Below are 20,974 nucleotides of genomic sequence, written 5' to 3'. Positions count from 1 at the left end.
ACACTAAATCCACTACCATCACCGCAATAACACGCTAAATCCACTACCATCACCGCAATAACACACTAAATCCACTACTATCACCTCAATAACACACCAAATCCACTACCATCACAGCAATAACACGCTAAATCCACTACCATCACCAAAATAACACGCTAAATCCACTACCATCAACACAATAACACACTAAATCCACTACCATCACCACAATAACACACTAAATCCACTACCATCACCTCAATAACACACTAAATCCACTACCATCACCGCAATAACACGCTAAATCCACTACCATCACCACAATAACACACTAAATCCACTACCATCACGGCAATAACACACTAAATCCACTACCATCACCACAATAACACACTAAATCCACCACCATCACCACAATAACACGCTAAATCCACTACCATCACCACAATAACACACTAAATCCACTACCATCACCACAATAACACACTAAATCCACTACCATCACCACAATAACACACTAAATCCACTACCATTACCTCAATAACACACTAAATCCACTACCATCACCGCAATAACACGCTAAATCCACTACCATCACCTCAATAACACACTAAATCCACTACCATCACCACAATAACACACTAAATCCACTACCATCACCGCAATAACACACTAAATCCACTACTATCACTGCAATAACACGCTAAATCCACTACCATCACCGCAATAACACACTAAATCCACTACCATCACCGCAATAACACACTAAATCCACTACCATCACCGCGATAACACAATAAATCCATTACCATCACCGCAATAACACACTAAATCCACTACCATCACCACAATAACACGCTAAACCCACTACCATCACCGCAATAACACGCTAAATCCACTACCATCACCTCAATAACACACTAAATCCACTACCATCACCACAATAACACACTAAATCCACTACCATCACCGCAATAACACACTAAATCCACTACTATCACTGCAATAACACGCTAAATCCACTACCATCACCGCAATAACACACTAAATCCACTACCATCACCGCAATAACACACTAAATCCACTACCATCACCGCGATAACACAATAAATCCATTACCATCACCGCAATAACACACTAAATCCACTACCATCACCACAATAACACGCTAAACCCACTGCCATCACCGCAATAACACGCTAAATCCACTACCATCACCGCAATAACACACTAAATCCACTACCATTACCACAATAACACACTAAATCCACTACCATCACCGCAATAACACACTGAATCCACTACCATCACCTCAATAACACACTAAATCCACTACCATCACCGCAATAACACGCTAAATCCACTACCATCACCGCAATAACACGCTAAATCCACTACCATCACCGCAATAACACACTAAATCCACTACCATCACCGCAATAACACACTAAATCCACTACCATCACCACAATAACACACTAAATCCACTACCATCACCGCAATAACACACTAAATCCACTACCATCACCTCAATAACAGACTAAATCCACTACCATCACCGCAATAACACACTAAATCCACTACCATCACCACAATAACACACTAAATCCACTACCATCACCGCAATAACACGCTAAATCCACTACTATCACCGCAATAACACGCTAAATCCACTACCATCACCGCAATAACACGCTAAATCCACTACCATCACCGCAATAACACGCTAAATCCACTACCATCACCGCAATAACACACTAAATCCACTACCATCACCGCAATAACACACTAAATCCACCACCATCACCTCAATAACACACTAAATCCACTACTATCACCGCAATAACACACTAAATCCACTACCATCACCGCAATAACACGCTAAATCCACTACCATCACCACTATAACTCACTAAATCCACTACCATCACCGCAATAACACACTAAATCCACTACCATCACCAAAATAACACACTAAATCCACTACCATCACCGCAATAACACACTAAATCCACCACCATCACCTCAATAACACACTAAATCCACTACTATCACCGCAATAACACACTAAATCCACTACCATCACCGCAATAACACGCTAAATCCACTACCATCACCACTATAACTCACTAAATCCACTACTATCACCGCAATAACACACCAAATCCACTACCATCACAGCAATAACACGCTAAATCCACTACCATCACCAAAATAACACACTAAATCCACCACCATCACCACAATAACACGCTAAATCCACTACCATCACCACAATAACACACTAAATCCACTACCATCACCACAATAACACACTAAATCCACTACCATCACCTCAATAACACACTAAATCCACTACCATCACCGCAATAACACACTAAATCCACTACCATCACCACAATAACACGCTAAATCCACTACCATCACCACTATAACACGCTAAATCCACTACCATCACCGCGATAACACACTAAATCCACTACTATCGCCGCAATAACACGCTAAATCCACTACCATCACCGCAATAACACATTAGATCCACTACCATCACCACAATAACACGCTAAATCCACTACCATCACCACTATAACACACTAAATCCACTACCATCACCACAATAACACGCTAAATCCACTACCATCACCGCGATAACACACTAAATCCACTACCATCACCTCAATAACACACTAAATCCACTACTATCACCGCAATAACACGCTAAATCCACTACCATCACCGCAATAACACGCTAAATCCACTACCATCACCGCAATAACACACTAAATCCACTACCATCATCGCAATAACACACTAAATCCACTACCATCACCACAATAACACACGAAATCCACTACCATCACCACAATAACACGCTAAATCCACTACCATCACCACAATAACACACTAAATCCACTACCATCACCGCAATAACACACTAAATCCACTACCATCACAGCAATAACACACTAAATCCACTACCATCACCACAATAACACACTAAATCCACTACCATTACCTCAATAACACACTAAATCCACTACCATCACCGCAATAACACGCTAAATCCACTACCATCACCTCAATAACACACTAAATCCACTACCATCACCACAATAACACACTAAATCCACTACCATCACCGCAATAACACACTAAATCCACTACTATCACTGCAATAACACGCTAAATCCACTACCATCACCGCAATAACACACTAAATCCACTACCATCACCGCAATAACACACTAAATCCACTACCATCACCGCGATAACACACTAAATCCATTACCATCACCGCAATAACACACTAAATCCACTACCATCACCGCAATAACACGCTAAACCCACTACCATCACCGCAATAACACGCTAAATCCACTGCCATCACCGCAATAACACGCTAAATCCACTACCATCACCGCAATAACACACTAAATCCACTACCATTACCACAATAACACACTAAATCCACTACCATCACCGCAATAACACACTGAATCCACTACCATCACCTCAATAACACACTAAATCCACTACCATCACCGCAATAACACGCTAAATCCACTACCATCACCGCAATAACACGCTAAATCCACTACCATCACCGCAATAACACACTAAATCCACTACCATCACCGCAATAACACACTAAATCCACTACCATCACCACAATAACACACTAAATCCACTACCATCACCGCAATAACACACTAAATCCACTACCATCACCTCAATAACACACTAAATCCACTACCATCACCGCAATAACACACTAAATCTACTACCATCACCACAATAACACACTAAATCCACTACCATCACCGCAATAACACGCTAAATCCACTACCATCACCGCAATAACACGCTAAATCCACCACCATCACCTCAATAACACACTAAATCCACTACTATCACCGCAATAACACACTAAATCCACTACCATCACCGCAATAACACGCTAAATCCACTACCATCACCACTATAACTCACTAAATCCACTACCATCACCTCAATAACACACTAAATCCACTACTATCACCGCAATAACACACTAAATCCACTACCATCACCGCAATAACACGCTAAATCCACTACCATCACCACTATAACTCACTAAATCCACTACCATCACCGCAATAACACACTAAATCTACTACCATCACCGCAATAACACACTAAATCCACTACCATCACCGCAATAACACGCTAAATCCACTACTATCACCGCAATAACACGCTAAATCCACTACCATCACCGCAATAACACGCTAAATCCACTACCATCACCGCAATAACACGCTAAATCCACTACCATCACCGCAATAACACGCTAAATCCACTACCATCACCGCAATAACACACTAAATCCATTACCATCACCGCAATAACACGCTAAATCCACTACCATCACCGCAATAACACGCTAAATCCACTACCATCACCGCAATAACACGCTAAATCCACTACCATCACCGCAATAACACACTAAATCCATTACCATCACCGCAATAACACACTAAATCCACTACCATCACCACAATAACACGCTAAACCCACTGCCATCACCGCAATAACACGCTAAATCCACTACCATCACCGCAATAACACACTAAATCCACTACCATTACCACAATAACACACTAAATCCACTACCATCACCGCAATAACACACTGAATCCACTACCATCACCTCAATAACACACTAAATCCACTACCATCACCGCAATAACACGCTAAATCCACTACCATCACCGCAATAACACGCTAAATCCACTACCATCACCGCAATAACACACTAAATCCACTACCATCACCGCAATAACACACTAAATCCACTACCATCACCACAATAACACACTAAATCCACTACCATCACCGCAATAACACGCTAAATCCACTACCATCACCGCAATAACACGCTAAATCCACTACCATCACCGCAATAACACACTAAATCCATTACCATCACCGCAATAACACACTAAATCCACTACCATCACCACAATAACACGCTAAACCCACTGCCATCACCGCAATAACACGCTAAATCCACTACCATCACCGCAATAACACACTAAATCCACTACCATTACCACAATAACACACTAAATCCACTACCATCACCGCAATAACACACTGAATCCACTACCATCACCTCAATAACACACTAAATCCACTACCATCACCGCAATAACACGCTAAATCCACTACCATCACCGCAATAACACGCTAAATCCACTACCATCACCGCAATAACACACTAAATCCACTACCATCACCGCAATAACACACTAAATCCACTACCATCACCACAATAACACACTAAATCCACTACCATCACCGCAATAACACACTAAATCCACTACCATCACCTCAATAACAGACTAAATCCACTACCATCACCGCAATAACACACTAAATCCACTACCATCACCACAATAACACACTAAATCCACTACCATCACCGCAATAACACGCTAAATCCACTACTATCACCGCAATAACACGCTAAATCCACTACCATCACCGCAATAACACGCTAAATCCACTACCATCACCGCAATAACACGCTAAATCCACTACCATCACCGCAATAACACACTAAATCCACTACCATCACCGCAATAACACACTAAATCCACCACCATCACCTCAATAACACACTAAATCCACTACTATCACCGCAATAACACACTAAATCCACTACCATCACCGCAATAACACGCTAAATCCACTACCATCACCACTATAACTCACTAAATCCACTACCATCACCGCAATAACACACTAAATCCACTACCATCACCAAAATAACACACTAAATCCACTACCATCACCGCAATAACACACTAAATCCACCACCATCACCTCAATAACACACTAAATCCACTACTATCACCGCAATAACACACTAAATCCACTACCATCACCGCAATAACACGCTAAATCCACTACCATCACCACTATAACTCACTAAATCCACTACTATCACCGCAATAACACACCAAATCCACTACCATCACAGCAATAACACGCTAAATCCACTACCATCACCAAAATAACACACTAAATCCACCACCATCACCACAATAACACGCTAAATCCACTACCATCACCACAATAACACACTAAATCCACTACCATCACCACAATAACACACTAAATCCACTACCATCACCTCAATAACACACTAAATCCACTACCATCACCGCAATAACACACTAAATCCACTACCATCACCACAATAACACGCTAAATCCACTACCATCACCACTATAACACGCTAAATCCACTACCATCACCGCGATAACACACTAAATCCACTACTATCGCCGCAATAACACGCTAAATCCACTACCATCACCGCAATAACACATTAGATCCACTACCATCACCACAATAACACGCTAAATCCACTACCATCACCACTATAACACACTAAATCCACTACCATCACCACAATAACACGCTAAATCCACTACCATCACCGCGATAACACACTAAATCCACTACCATCACCTCAATAACACACTAAATCCACTACTATCACCGCAATAACACGCTAAATCCACTACCATCACCGCAATAACACGCTAAATCCACTACCATCACCGCAATAACACACTAAATCCACTACCATCATCGCAATAACACACTAAATCCACTACCATCACCACAATAACACACTAAATCCACTACCATCACCACAATAACACGCTAAATCCACTACCATCACCACAATAACACACTAAATCCACTACCATCACCGCAATAACACACTAAATCCACTACCATCACAGCAATAACACACTAAATCCACTACCATCACCACAATAACACACTAAATCCACTACCATTACCTCAATAACACACTAAATCCACTACCATCACCGCAATAACACGCTAAATCCACTACCATCACCTCAATAACACACTAAATCCACTACCATCACCACAATAACACACTAAATCCACTACCATCACCGCAATAACACACTAAATCCACTACTATCACTGCAATAACACGCTAAATCCACTACCATCACCGCAATAACACACTAAATCCACTACCATCACCGCAATAACACACTAAATCCACTACCATCACCGCGATAACACACTAAATCCATTACCATCACCGCAATAACACACTAAATCCACTACCATCACCGCAATAACACGCTAAACCCACTACCATCACCGCAATAACACGCTAAATCCACTGCCATCACCGCAATAACACGCTAAATCCACTACCATCACCGCAATAACACACTAAATCCACTACCATTACCACAATAACACACTAAATCCACTACCATCACCGCAATAACACACTGAATCCACTACCATCACCTCAATAACACACTAAATCCACTACCATCACCGCAATAACACGCTAAATCCACTACCATCACCGCAATAACACGCTAAATCCACTACCATCACCGCAATAACACACTAAATCCACTACCATCACCGCAATAACACACTAAATCCACTACCATCACCACAATAACACACTAAATCCACTACCATCACCGCAATAACACACTAAATCCACTACCATCACCTCAATAACACACTAAATCCACTACCATCACCGCAATAACACACTAAATCTACTACCATCACCACAATAACACACTAAATCCACTACCATCACCGCAATAACACGCTAAATCCACTACTATCACCGCAATAACACGCTAAATCCACTACCATCACCGCAATAACACGCTAAATCCACTACCATCACCGCAATAACACGCTAAATCCACTACCATCACCGCAATAACACACTAAATCCACTACCATCACCGCAATAACACACTAAATCCACCACCATCACCTCAATAACACACTAAATCCACTACTATCACCGCAATAACACACTAAATCCACTACCATCACCGCAATAACACGCTAAATCCACTACCATCACCACTATAACTCACTAAATCCACTACCATCACCGCAATAACACATTAAATCCACTACTATCACCGCAATAACACACTAAATCCACTACCATCACCGCAATAACACGCTAAATCCACTACCATCACCACTATAACTCACTAAATCCACTACCATCACCGCAATAACACACTAAATCTACTACCATCACCACAATAACACACTAAATCCACTACCATCACCGCAATAACACGCTAAATCCACTACTATCACCGCAATAACACGCTAAATCCACTACCATCACCGCAATAACACGCTAAATCCACTACCATCACCGCAATAACACGCTAAATCCACTACCATCACCGCAATAACACGCTAAATCCACTACCATCACCGCAATAACACACTAAATCCACTACCATCACCGCAATAACACACTAAATCCACTACCATCACCGCAATAACACACTAAATCCACTACCATCACCGCAATAACACACTAAATCCACTACCATCACCTCAATAACACACTAAATCCACTACCATCACCGCAATAACACACTAAATCTACTACCATCACCACAATAACACACTAAATCCACTACCATCACCGCAATAACACGCTAAATCCACTACTATCACCGCAATAACACGCTAAATCCACTACCATCACCGCAATAACACGCTAAATCCACTACCATCACCGCAATAACACGCTAAATCCACTACCATCACCGCAATAACACACTAAATCCACTACCATCACCGCAATAACACACTAAATCCACCACCATCACCTCAATAACACACTAAATCCACTACTATCACCGCAATAACACACTAAATCCACTACCATCACCGCAATAACACGCTAAATCCACTACCATCACCACTATAACTCACTAAATCCACTACAATCACCGCAATAACACACTAAATCCACTACCATCACCAAAATAACACACTAAATCCACTACCATCACCGCAATAACACACTAAATCCACTACCATCACCAAAATAACACACTAAATCTACTACCATCACCGCAATAACACGCTAAATCCACTACCATCACCGCAATAACACACTAAATCCACCACTATCACCACAATAACACACTAAATCCATTACCATCACAGCAATAACACGCTAAATCCACTACCATCACCAAAATAACACACTAAATCCACTACCATCACCGCAATAACACGCTAAATCCACTACCATCACCGCAATAACACACTAAATCCACTACTATCACCGCAATAACACACCAAATCCACTACCATCACAGCAATAACACGCTAAATCCACTACCATCACCAAAATAACACACTAAATCCACCACCATCACCACAATAACACGCTAAATCCACTACCATCACCACAATAACACACTAAATCCACTACCATCACCACAATAACACACTAAATCCACTACCATCACCTCAATAACACACTAAATCCACTACCATCACCGCAATAACACACTAAATCCACTACCATCACCACAATAACACGCTAAATCCACTACCATCACCACTATAACACGCTAAATCCACTACCATCACCGCAATAACACGCTAAATCCACTACCATCACCGCAATAACACACTAAATCCACTACCATCACCGCAATAACACACTAAATCCACTACCATCACCGCAATAACACACTAAATCCACTACCATCACCACAATAACACGCTAAATCCACTACCATCACCACAATAACACACTAAATCCACTACCATCACCGCAATAACACACTAAATCCACTACCATCACCGCAATAACACGCTAAATCCACTACTATCACCGCAATAACACGCTAAATCCACTACCATCACCGCAATAACACGCTAAATCCACTACCATCACCGCAATAACACGCTAAATCCACTACCATCACCGCAATAACACACTAAATCCACTACCATCACCGCAATAACACACTAAATCCACCACCATCACCTCAATAACACACTAAATCCACTACTATCACCGCAATAACACACTAAATCCACTACCATCACCGCAATAACACGCTAAATCCACTACCATCACCACTATAACTCACTAAATCCACTACTATCACCGCAATAACACACTAAGTCCACTACTATCGCCGCAATAACACGCTAAATCCACTACCATCACCGCAATAACACATTAGATCCACTACCATCACCACAATAACACGCTAAATCCACTACCATCACCACTATAACACACTAAATCCACTACCATCACCACAATAACACGCTAAATCCACTACCATCACCGCGATAACACACTAAATCCACTACCATCACCTCAATAACACACTAAATCCACTACCATCACCGCAATAATACACTAAATCCACTACTATCACCGCAATAACACGCTAAATCCACTACCATCACCGCAATAACACGCTAAATCCACTACCATCACCGCAATAACACACTAAATCCACTACCATCATCGCAATAACACACTAAATCCACTACCATCACCACAATAACACACTAAATCCACTACCATCACCACAATAACACGCTAAATCCACTACCATCACCACAATAACACACTAAATCCACTACCATCACCGCAATAACACACTAAATCCACTACCATCACAGCAATAACACACTAAATCCACTACCATCACCGCAATAACACGCTAAATCCACTACCATCACCACAATAACACACTAAATCCACTACTATCACCGCAATAACACACTAAATCCACTACCATCACCGCAATAACACACTAAATCCACTACCATCACCGCAATAACACACTAAATCCATTACCATCACCGCAATAACACACTAAATCCATTACTATCACAGCAATAACACACTAAATCCACTACCATCACAGCAATAACACGCTAAATCCACTACCATCACCGCAATAACACACTAAATCCATTACTATCACAGCAATAACACACTAAATCCATTACTATCACAGCAATAACACACTAAATCCACTACCATCACAGCAATAACACACTAAATCCACTACCATCACAGCAATAACACACTAAATCCACTACCATCACCGCAATAACACGCTAAATCCACTACCATCACCGCAATAACACGCTAAATCCACTACCATCACCACAATAACACGCTAAATCCACTACCATCACAGCAATAACACGCTAAATCCACTACCATCACCAAAATAACACACTAAATCCACTACCATCACCGCAATAACACACTAAATCCATTACCATCACAGCAATAACACGCTAAATCCACTACCATCACCAAAATAACACACTAAATCCACTACCATCACCGCAATAACACGCTAAATCCACTACCATCACAGCAATAACACGCTAAATCCCCTACCATCACCAAAATAACACACTAAATCCACTACCATCACCGCAATAACACGCTAAATCCACTACCATCACCGCAATAACACACTAAATCCACTACTATCACCACAATAACACACTAAATCCACTACCATCACCACAGTAACACACTAAATCCACCACCATCACCGCAATAACACGCTAAATCCACTACCATCACCGCAATAACACACTAAATCCACTACTATCACCGCAATAACACACTAAATCCACTACTATCACCGCAATAACACACTAAATCCACTACTATCACCGCAATAACACACTAAATCCACTACCATCACCGCAATAACACACTAAATCCACTACTATCACCGCAATAACACACTAAATCCACTACTATCACCGCAATAACACGCTAAATCCACTACCATCACCAAAATAACATACTAAATCCACTACCATCACCGCAATAACACACTAAATCCACTACCATGACCACAATAACACGCTAAATCCACTACCATCACCACAGTAACACACTAAATCCACTACCATCACCGCAATAACACGCTAAATCCACTACCATCACCGCAATAACACACTAAATCCACTACCATCACCACAATAACACGCTAAATCCACTACCATCACCGCAATAACACACTAAATCCACTACCATCACCACAATAACACACTAAATCCACTACCATCACCACAATAACACACTAAATCCACTACCATCACCTCAATAACACGCTAAATACCCTACCATCACCAAAATAACACACTAAATCCACTACCATCACCGCAATAACACGCTAAATCCACTACCATCACCGCAATAACACACTAAATCCACTACTATCACCACAATAACACACTAAATCCACTACCATCACCACAGTAACACACTAAATCCACCACCATCACCGCAATAACACGCTAAATCCACTACCATCACCGCAATAACACGCTAAATCCACTACCATCACCGCAATAACACACTAAATCCACTACTATCACCGCAATAACACACTAAATCCACTACTATCACCGCAATAACACACTAAATCCACTACTATCACCGCAATAACACACTAAATCCACTACCATCACCGCAATAACACACTAAATCCACTACTATCACCGCAATAACACGCTAAATCCACTACCATCACCAAAATAACATACTAAATCCACTACCATCACCGCAATAACACACTAAATCCACTACCATGACCACAATAACACGCTAAATCCACTACCATCACCACAGTAACACACTAAATCCACTACCATCACCGCAATAACACGCTAAATCCACTACCATCACCGCAATAACACACTAAATCCACTACCATCACCACAATAACACGCTAAATCCACTACCATCACCGCAATAACACACTAAATCCACTACCATCACCACAATAACACACTAAATCCACTACCATCACCACAATAACACACTAAATCCACTACCATCACCTCAATAACACACTAAATCCACTACTATCACCGCAATAACACGCTAAATCCACTACCATCACCAAAATAACATACTAAATCCACTACCATCACCGCAATAACACACTAAATCCACTACCATCACCACAGTAACACACTAAATCCACTACCATCACCGCAATAACACGCTAAATCCACTACCATCACCGCAATAACACACTAAATCCACTACCATCACCACAATAACACGCTAAATCCACTACCATCACCGCAATAACACACTAAATCCACTACCATCACCACAATAACACACTAAATCCACTACCATCACCACAATAACACACTAAATCCATTACCATCACCTCAATAACACACTAAATCCACTACCATCACCGCAATAACACGCTAAATCCACTACCATCACCGCAATAACACACTAAATCCACTACCATCACCACAATAACACGCTAAATCCACTACCATCACCGCAATAACACACTAAATCCACTACCATCACCACAATAACACACTAAATCCACTACCATCACCACAATAACACACTAAATCCACTACCATCACCACAATAACACACTAAATCCACTACCATCACCGCAATAACACGCTAAATCCACTACCATCACCACAATAACACACTAAATCCACTACTATCACCGCAATAACACACTAAATCCACTACCATCACAGCAATAACACACTAAATCCACTACCATCACCGCAATAACACGCTAAATCCACTACCATCACCACAATAACACACTAAATCCACTACTATCACCGCAATAACACACTAAATCCACTACCATCACCGCAATAACACACTAAATCCACTACCATCACAGCAATAACACACTAAATCCACTACCATCACCGCAATAACACACTAAATCCATTACCATCACCACAATAACACACTAAATCCACTACCATCACAGCAATAACACGCTAAATCCACTACCATCACCGCAATAACACACTAAATCCATTACCATCACCGCAATAACACACTAAATCCATTACCATCACCGCAATAACACGCTAAATCCACTACCATCACCGCAATAACACACTAAATCCATTACTATCACAGCAATAACACACTAAATCCACTACCATCACAGCAATAACACGCTAAATCCACTACCATCACCGCAATAACACACTAAATCCATTACTATCACAGCAATAACACACTAAATCCATTACTATCACAGCAATAACACACTAAATCCACTACCATCACAGCAATAACACACTAAATCCACTACCATCACCGCAATAACACACTAAATCCATTACTATCACAGCAATAACACACTAAATCCATTACTATCACAGCAATAACACACTAAATCCACTACCATCACAGCAATAACACACTAAATCCACTACCATCACCGCAATAACACGCTAAATCCACTACCATCACCGCAATAACACGCTAAATCCACTACCATCACCACAATAACACGCTAAATCCACTACCATCACAGCAATAACACGCTAAATCCACTACCATCACCAAAATAACACACTAAATCCACTACCATCACCGCAATAACACACTAAATCCATTACCATCACAGCAATAACACGCTAAATCCACTACCATCACCAAAATAACACACTAAATCCACTACCATCACCGCAATAACACGCTAAATCCACTACCATCACAGCAATAACACGCTAAATCCCCTACCATCACCAAAATAACACACTAAATCCACTACCATCACCGCAATAACACGCTAAATCCACTACCATCACCGCAATAACACACTAAATCCACTACTATCACCACAATAACACACTAAATCCACTACCATCACCACAGTAACACACTAAATCCACCACCATCACCGCAATAACACGCTAAATCCACTACCATCACCGCAATAACACACTAAATCCACTACTATCACCGCAATAACACACTAAATCCACTACTATCACCGCAATAACACACTAAATCCACTACTATCACCGCAATAACACACTAAATCCACTACCATCACCGCAATAACACACTAAATCCACTACTATCACCGCAATAACACACTAAATCCACTACTATCACCGCAATAACACGCTAAATCCACTACCATCACCAAAATAACATACTAAATCCACTACCATCACCGCAATAACACACTAAATCCACTACCATGACCACAATAACACGCTAAATCCACTACCATCACCACAGTAACACACTAAATCCACTACCATCACCGCAATAACACGCTAAATCCACTACCATCACCGCAATAACACACTAAATCCACTACCATCACCACAATAACACGCTAAATCCACTACCATCACCGCAATAACACACTAAATCCACTACCATCACCACAATAACACACTAAATCCACTACCATCACCACAATAACACACTAAATCCACTACCATCACCTCAATAACACACTAAATCCACTACTATCACCGCAATAACACGCTAAATCCACTACCATCACCAAAATAACATACTAAATCCACTACCATCACCGCAATAACACACTAAATCCACTACCATCACCACAGTAACACACTAAATCCACTACCATCACCGCAATAACACGCTAAATCCACTACCATCACCGCAATAACACACTAAATCCACTACCATCACCACAATAACACGCTAAATCCACTACCATCACCGCAATAACACACTAAATCCACTACCATCACCACAATAACACACTAAATCCACTACCATCACCACAATAACACACTAAATCCATTACCATCACCTCAATAACACACTAAATCCACTACCATCACCGCAATAACACGCTAAATCCACTACCATCACCGCAATAACACACTAAATCCACTACCATCACCACAATAACACGCTAAATCCACTACCATCACCGCAATAACACACTAAATCCACTACCATCACCACAATAACACACTAAATCCACTACCATCACCACAATAACACACTAAATCCACTACCATCACCTCAATAACACACTAAATCCACTACCATCACCGCAATAACACACTAAATCCAGTTAAATTACACAATCTTTATGATTTGGCAAATAATATTTCTCGATAACAACCAAATATCGTTAAATCGTTGTTTAAAATGTAAGACAAATGTGTCGGTCACTTGTAACTTGTCCCTGAAAATGTTGGATGGAATGTGTCGCTCTTTGATGACATCACAGAGGGGCTCAGACAGACTCAGTTCTACTTCCCGTGATTTTCAACTTTTACGGTTCAGTTTTTCTTTACAAACTGCATCTAACGAACTGAACTAAGTCATTATTAGAAAAAAATATAAAATCCTGAGTTTTTATGATTTTCTAATTTTGACTTCATTTGGTGTGTTTATACCTGTCGCACATATAAATGAGCATTTATTTAGGTATTTGTGGAGAAAACGTTGAAAAATCTGAAGAAAATGACAGGAAGTGACATCACACCAGGGACACTTTATACAGAATTTTTGAAAATAAATACGTTTTTTTACTCTCTAAACATTCATTCAACAAAATAAAGCCACTCTCATATATTTTTATTTGTCAAATTAAATCTAAACATTAGATGAGTTTTTGCCCAATGTTTGCTGGGTAATTTCCTACTGTGATGTCATCAATCACAAACATGAAGTGAAATTATAAACCTAAAAAAAAAAGCTATTTTGTGATACATTTTTTATCATTTTAAGCCAAATTTAAAACATATTGATCTTAACTGCTGTTCAGTTCTGTTCTGTTTTAGTTCAGTGAGTGGTCCGACCTGTAGGGGGCGCTTTAACATCATTTTGTGGTCTTATTATGTGTATCGGCCACAACTTATATCTGTATCGGCTCAAAAAAATCACATGGGACCAAATCTCGACCACAAATATTATGATTTCACAACTAAATATATTATGTCAACACTTCTATTTCGTTACATGAATGTTCGAACTCTAACTCTGACCCGTAAGAGGCGTTACTTCTGTTTTGTCAACTTTTTTCCAGCTTTACTTCCTCTGCCACTCGGCTTTTTCATAAATACATAAAAACATGAAGTCATAAGCCCTTTTGTGACTAAACGTTGCCGTGGTGACCCCGCCCTCCGCACTCACCTGTCTCGGAGGGTTCGTACAGCTCGATCATCTCCCTGGCCCGGTCCTCTTCCTCCTGCTGCTCGATCCGGAGGAAGTTCTGCAGCTCGTCCAGCAAGAGGCGCTCACCGTCGGCGGAGAAGTCCTGAAAGACCTTCCACACCTCGTCCCTCTGAGTCAGGAGCTTGTAGAACTGCACAAACTCCTCCGCGTCCAGCGAGCCGCGCTCCAGTTTGTCCGCCATCTGTCGAGAGAAACCTCAGGTACTGCGGGCCCACCTCAGGCACTGCGAGCCCACCTCAGGCACTGCGAGCCCACCTCAGGCACTACGAGCCCACCTCAGGCACTGCGAGCCCACCTCAGGCACTGCGAACCCACCTCAGGCACTGCGAGCCCACCTCAGGCACTGCAGGCCCACCTCAGGCACTACAGGCCCACCTCAGGCGCTGCGAGCCCACCTCAGGCGCGGCGAGCCCACCTCAGGCACTGCGGAGCCCACCTCAGGCGCTGCGAGCCCACCTCAGGCACTGCCAGGCACTGCAGGCCCACCTCAGGCGCTGCGACCCCACCTCAGGCAATGCAGGCCCACCTCAGGCACTGCAGGCCCACCTCAGGCACTGCGAGCCCACCTGAGGCACTGCGGGCCCACCTCAGGCACTGCGAGCCCACCTCAGGCGCTGCGAGCCCACCTCAGGCGCTGCGAGCCCACCTCAGGCGCTGCGAGCCCAACTCAGGCACTGCGAGCCCACTGCGAGCCCACCTCAGGCGCTGCGAGCCCACCTCAGGCAGTGCGAGCCCACTGCGAGCCCACCTCAGGCGCTGCGAGCCCACCTCAGGCGCTGCGAGCCCACCTCAGGTACTGCAGGCCCACCTAAGGCACTGCGAGCCCACTGCGAGCCCACCTCAGGCGCGGCGAGTCCACCTCAGGCGCTGCGAGCCCACCTCAGGTACTGCAGGCCCACCTTAGGCACTGCGAGCCCACCTCAGGCACTGCAGGCCCACCTCAGGCACTGCAGGCCCACCTCAGGCGCTGCAAGCCCGCCTCAGGCGCTGCGAGCCCACCTCAGGCGCGGCGAGCCCACCTCAGGCGCTGCGGCGCCCACCTCAGGCGCTGCGAGCCCACCTCAGGCACTGCCAGGCACTGCAGGCCCACCTCAGGCACTGCGAGCCCACCTCAGGCACTGCAGGCCCACCTCAGGCACTGCAGGCCCACCTCAGGCACTGTGAGCCCACCTCAGGCACTGCGGGCCCACCTCAGGCACTGCGAGCCCACTGCGAGCCCACCTCAGGCACTGCGGGCCCACCTCAGGCGCTGCGAGCCCACCTCAGGTGCTGCGAGCCCACCTCAGGCGCTGCGAGCCCACCTCAGGCGCTGCGAGCCCACCTCAGGCGCTGCGAGCCCACCTCAGGCGCTGCGAGCCCACCTCAGGCGCTGCGAGCCCACCTCAGGCGCTGCGAGCCCACCTCAGGCGCTGCGAGCCCACCTCAGGCACTGCGAACCCACCTCAGGCGCTGCGAGCCCACCTCAGGTACTGCAGGCCCACCTCAGGCACTGCGGGCCCACCTCAGGCGCTGCGAGCCCACCTCAGGCACTGCGAGCCCACCTCAGGCGCTGCGAGCCCACCTCAGGCACTGCGAGCCCACCTCAGGCGCTGCGAGCCCACCTCAGGCGCTGCGAGCCCACCTCAGGCACTGCGAACCCACCTCAGGCGCTGCGAGCCCACCTCAGGTACTGCAGGCCCACCTCAGGCGCTGCGAGCCCACCTCAGGTACTGCAGGCCCACCTCAGGCACTGCGGGCCCACCTCAGGCTATTTTAGTCAATTTCTTATTGCTTTGAGATGCATTTTTGTCACTTTTAGATGCATATCACGTTTTTCTAGCTTCCTGTCATGTTTTTGTCATGTTTTTTTCTGGATTTTAGACACATTTACTGACATTTATTCACGTTTTGTTGCTTTTGGTGGCATATCATGGCTTTGTCAAGAGCCACAATCTGATATTTCCAGGTCATAATGCGTCTGACATTAGCATTAGCATTAGCATTAGCATGACATAAAGAGAGGTTCAAACGCGGTGTAGAGGCTTTGCGGAGAAGTCAAAGAAATGAGGCAAAACTGTTCCCGTTTACGCTAGCTTTAGCCACGCCCCTCACACACACACACACACTGGGATTACTAAACGTCGCTGAGATCGGCCTCATGAAGAAAAAGCAATTTAGGTATGATTTCTGAGTTTTGAAGAATGTTTGGGTGAACCGGCGTCGCTCTGGGACCTTCGCCAGTCGAAACGTGGCTCCACAGATTGGCACTGGCATCGCCCCCATGCCGCTGTGGCTGCAGTGTCTTGCAGAAGGACACAAGGGCAGACTCAACCGTCACATTCAGTCTGAACTCACAGTGAAGAGGTGCAGGGCGTGGTCCTCGTTCATCTCCACGTTCATCATCTTCAGCAGCGTCTTTGCCTCTTTAAACGTCATCTGTCCATCTTTGTTCTTATCGGCTTTAGTGAACCAGTCACGCACCCATCTGAGAAGAGCTCAGGAAAACACCATCTAGTCCTGGGTTAGTCCTGGTTTAGGCCTGGTTTAGTCCTGGTTTAGTCCTGGTTTAGTCCTGGTTTAGACCTGGTTTAGTCCTGGTTTAGTCCTGGTTTAGTTCTGGTTTAGGCCTGGTTTAGTCCGGGATTAGTCCTAGTTTAGTCCTGGTTTAGTTCTGGTTTAGACCTGGTTTAATCCTTGTTTAGTCCAGGCTTAGACCTGGTTTAGTCCTGGTTTAGTCCTGGTTTAGTCCTGGCTTTGTCCTGGTTTAGATCTGGGTTAGACCTGGTTCAGACCTGGTTTAGACCTGGTTTAGACCTGTTTTAGACCTGGTTTAGACCTGGTTTATTTCTGGTTTAGACCTGGTTTAGTCCTGGTTTAGTCCTGGTTTAGACCTGGTTTAGACCTGGTTCGGTCCTGGTTTAGTCCCACAGTTGCAGGATACTGGTCCAGTCGTTCCTTCTCGTCCATGGTCTGGGACTTGTGGATGAGTTTTCGGACTCCTTGGACCCAGGCCTGGGCCTCGTTGGGGGTCTCGGCCACGAGGTCCAGATTCCCCTGCCGCCCCTGGAACACCAGCGTGAAGCACTGATCCTGAGGAAACTCTGCTGATAGGCTGAGGAGCAGCTCAGACTGATGACCCTCACGGACCGCCTCCAACTCTGAAACTGAGACTGTAGAGGGGAGAGAGGGGGGGAGAGAGGGAGAGAGAGAGGGAGAGAGGGGGGGAGAGAGAGGGGAGAGAGAGGGGGAGAGAGGGAGAGAGAGGGGAGAGAGAGAGGGAGGGAGAGAGGGAAGGAGAGGGGTGAGAGGGAGAGAGAGAGAGGGGAGAGAGGGGGAGAGAGAGGGGAGAGAGGGAGAGAGAGGGAGGGAGAGGGGAGAGAGGGGGGGTGAGAGGGGAGAGAGAGGGAGAGAGAGGAGAGAGAGGGGAGAGAGAGGGGAGAGAGAGGGGAGGGAGGGGGGTGAGAGGGAGAGAGAGGGGAGAGAGAGGGAGAGAGAGAAAGAGAGAGGGGAGAGAGAGGGAGAGAAAGGGAGAGAGGGAGAGAGAGGGGAGAGAGAGGGGAGAGAGAGGGAGAGAGAGGGGAGAGAGAGGGAGAGAGAGGGAGAGAGAGAGAGGGGAGAGAGAGGGAGAGAGAGGGAGAGAGAGAGAGGGGAGAGAGAGGGGAGAGAGAGGGAGAGAGAGAGGAGAGAGAGGGAGAGAGAGGGAGGGAGAGAGGGAGGGAGAGGGGTGAGAGGGAGAGAGAGAGGGGGAGAGAGAGGGAGAGAGAGGGAGGAAGAGGGGAGAGAGGGAGAGAGAGGGAGAGGGGAGAGAGGGGGGTGAGAGGGGAGAGAGGGGAGAGAGAGGGAGAGAGAGGGGAGAGAGGGAGAGAGAGGGGAGGGAGGGGGGTGAGAGGGGAGAGAGGGAGAGAGAGGGGAGGGAGGGGGGTGAGAGGGAGAGAGAGGGGAGAGAGAGGGAGAGAGAGAAAGAGAGAGAGGGGAGAGAGAGGGGAGAGAGAGGGAGAGAGAGAGGAGAGAGAGGGAGAGAGAGAGGGAGAGAGAGGGAGAGAGAGGGAGGGAGAGAGGGAGGGAGAGGGGTGAGAGGGAGAGAGAGGGGAGAGAGAGGGGAGAGAGAGGGAGAGAGAGAGGAGA

The 20,974-nt window shown here is 44.7% G+C and overlaps 1 protein-coding gene across 1 annotated transcript in view; it reads right to left on the bottom strand.

The window, feature by feature from the left end:
• LOC140372709 (1-phosphatidylinositol 4,5-bisphosphate phosphodiesterase delta-4-like) overlaps positions 1-19,978 on the bottom strand; it is a 70,224-nt gene extending 50,246 nt beyond the window's left edge. The window contains exons 1-3 of the mRNA XM_072459813.1: positions 19,791-19,978; positions 19,205-19,334; positions 16,829-17,051 (exon numbers count right to left, since the gene is read on the bottom strand). Coding sequence (XP_072315914.1) covers positions 16,829-17,051; positions 19,205-19,334; positions 19,791-19,816 — 379 coding nt within the window. The 5' untranslated portion in view covers positions 19,817-19,978. The remainder of the gene's footprint in view (positions 1-16,828; positions 17,052-19,204; positions 19,335-19,790) is intronic.
• Positions 19,979-20,974: the final 996 nt, after the last annotated feature.

This window comes from Eucyclogobius newberryi, unplaced genomic scaffold (genome assembly GCF_026437365.1).
Source record: "Eucyclogobius newberryi isolate DKJ021-1_F unplaced genomic scaffold, fEucNew1.0.hap1 SCAF_279, whole genome shotgun sequence".
NCBI lineage: Eukaryota > Metazoa > Chordata > Actinopteri > Gobiiformes > Gobiidae > Eucyclogobius > Eucyclogobius newberryi.
This window is presented reverse-complemented; position numbering and strand designations above follow the sequence as displayed.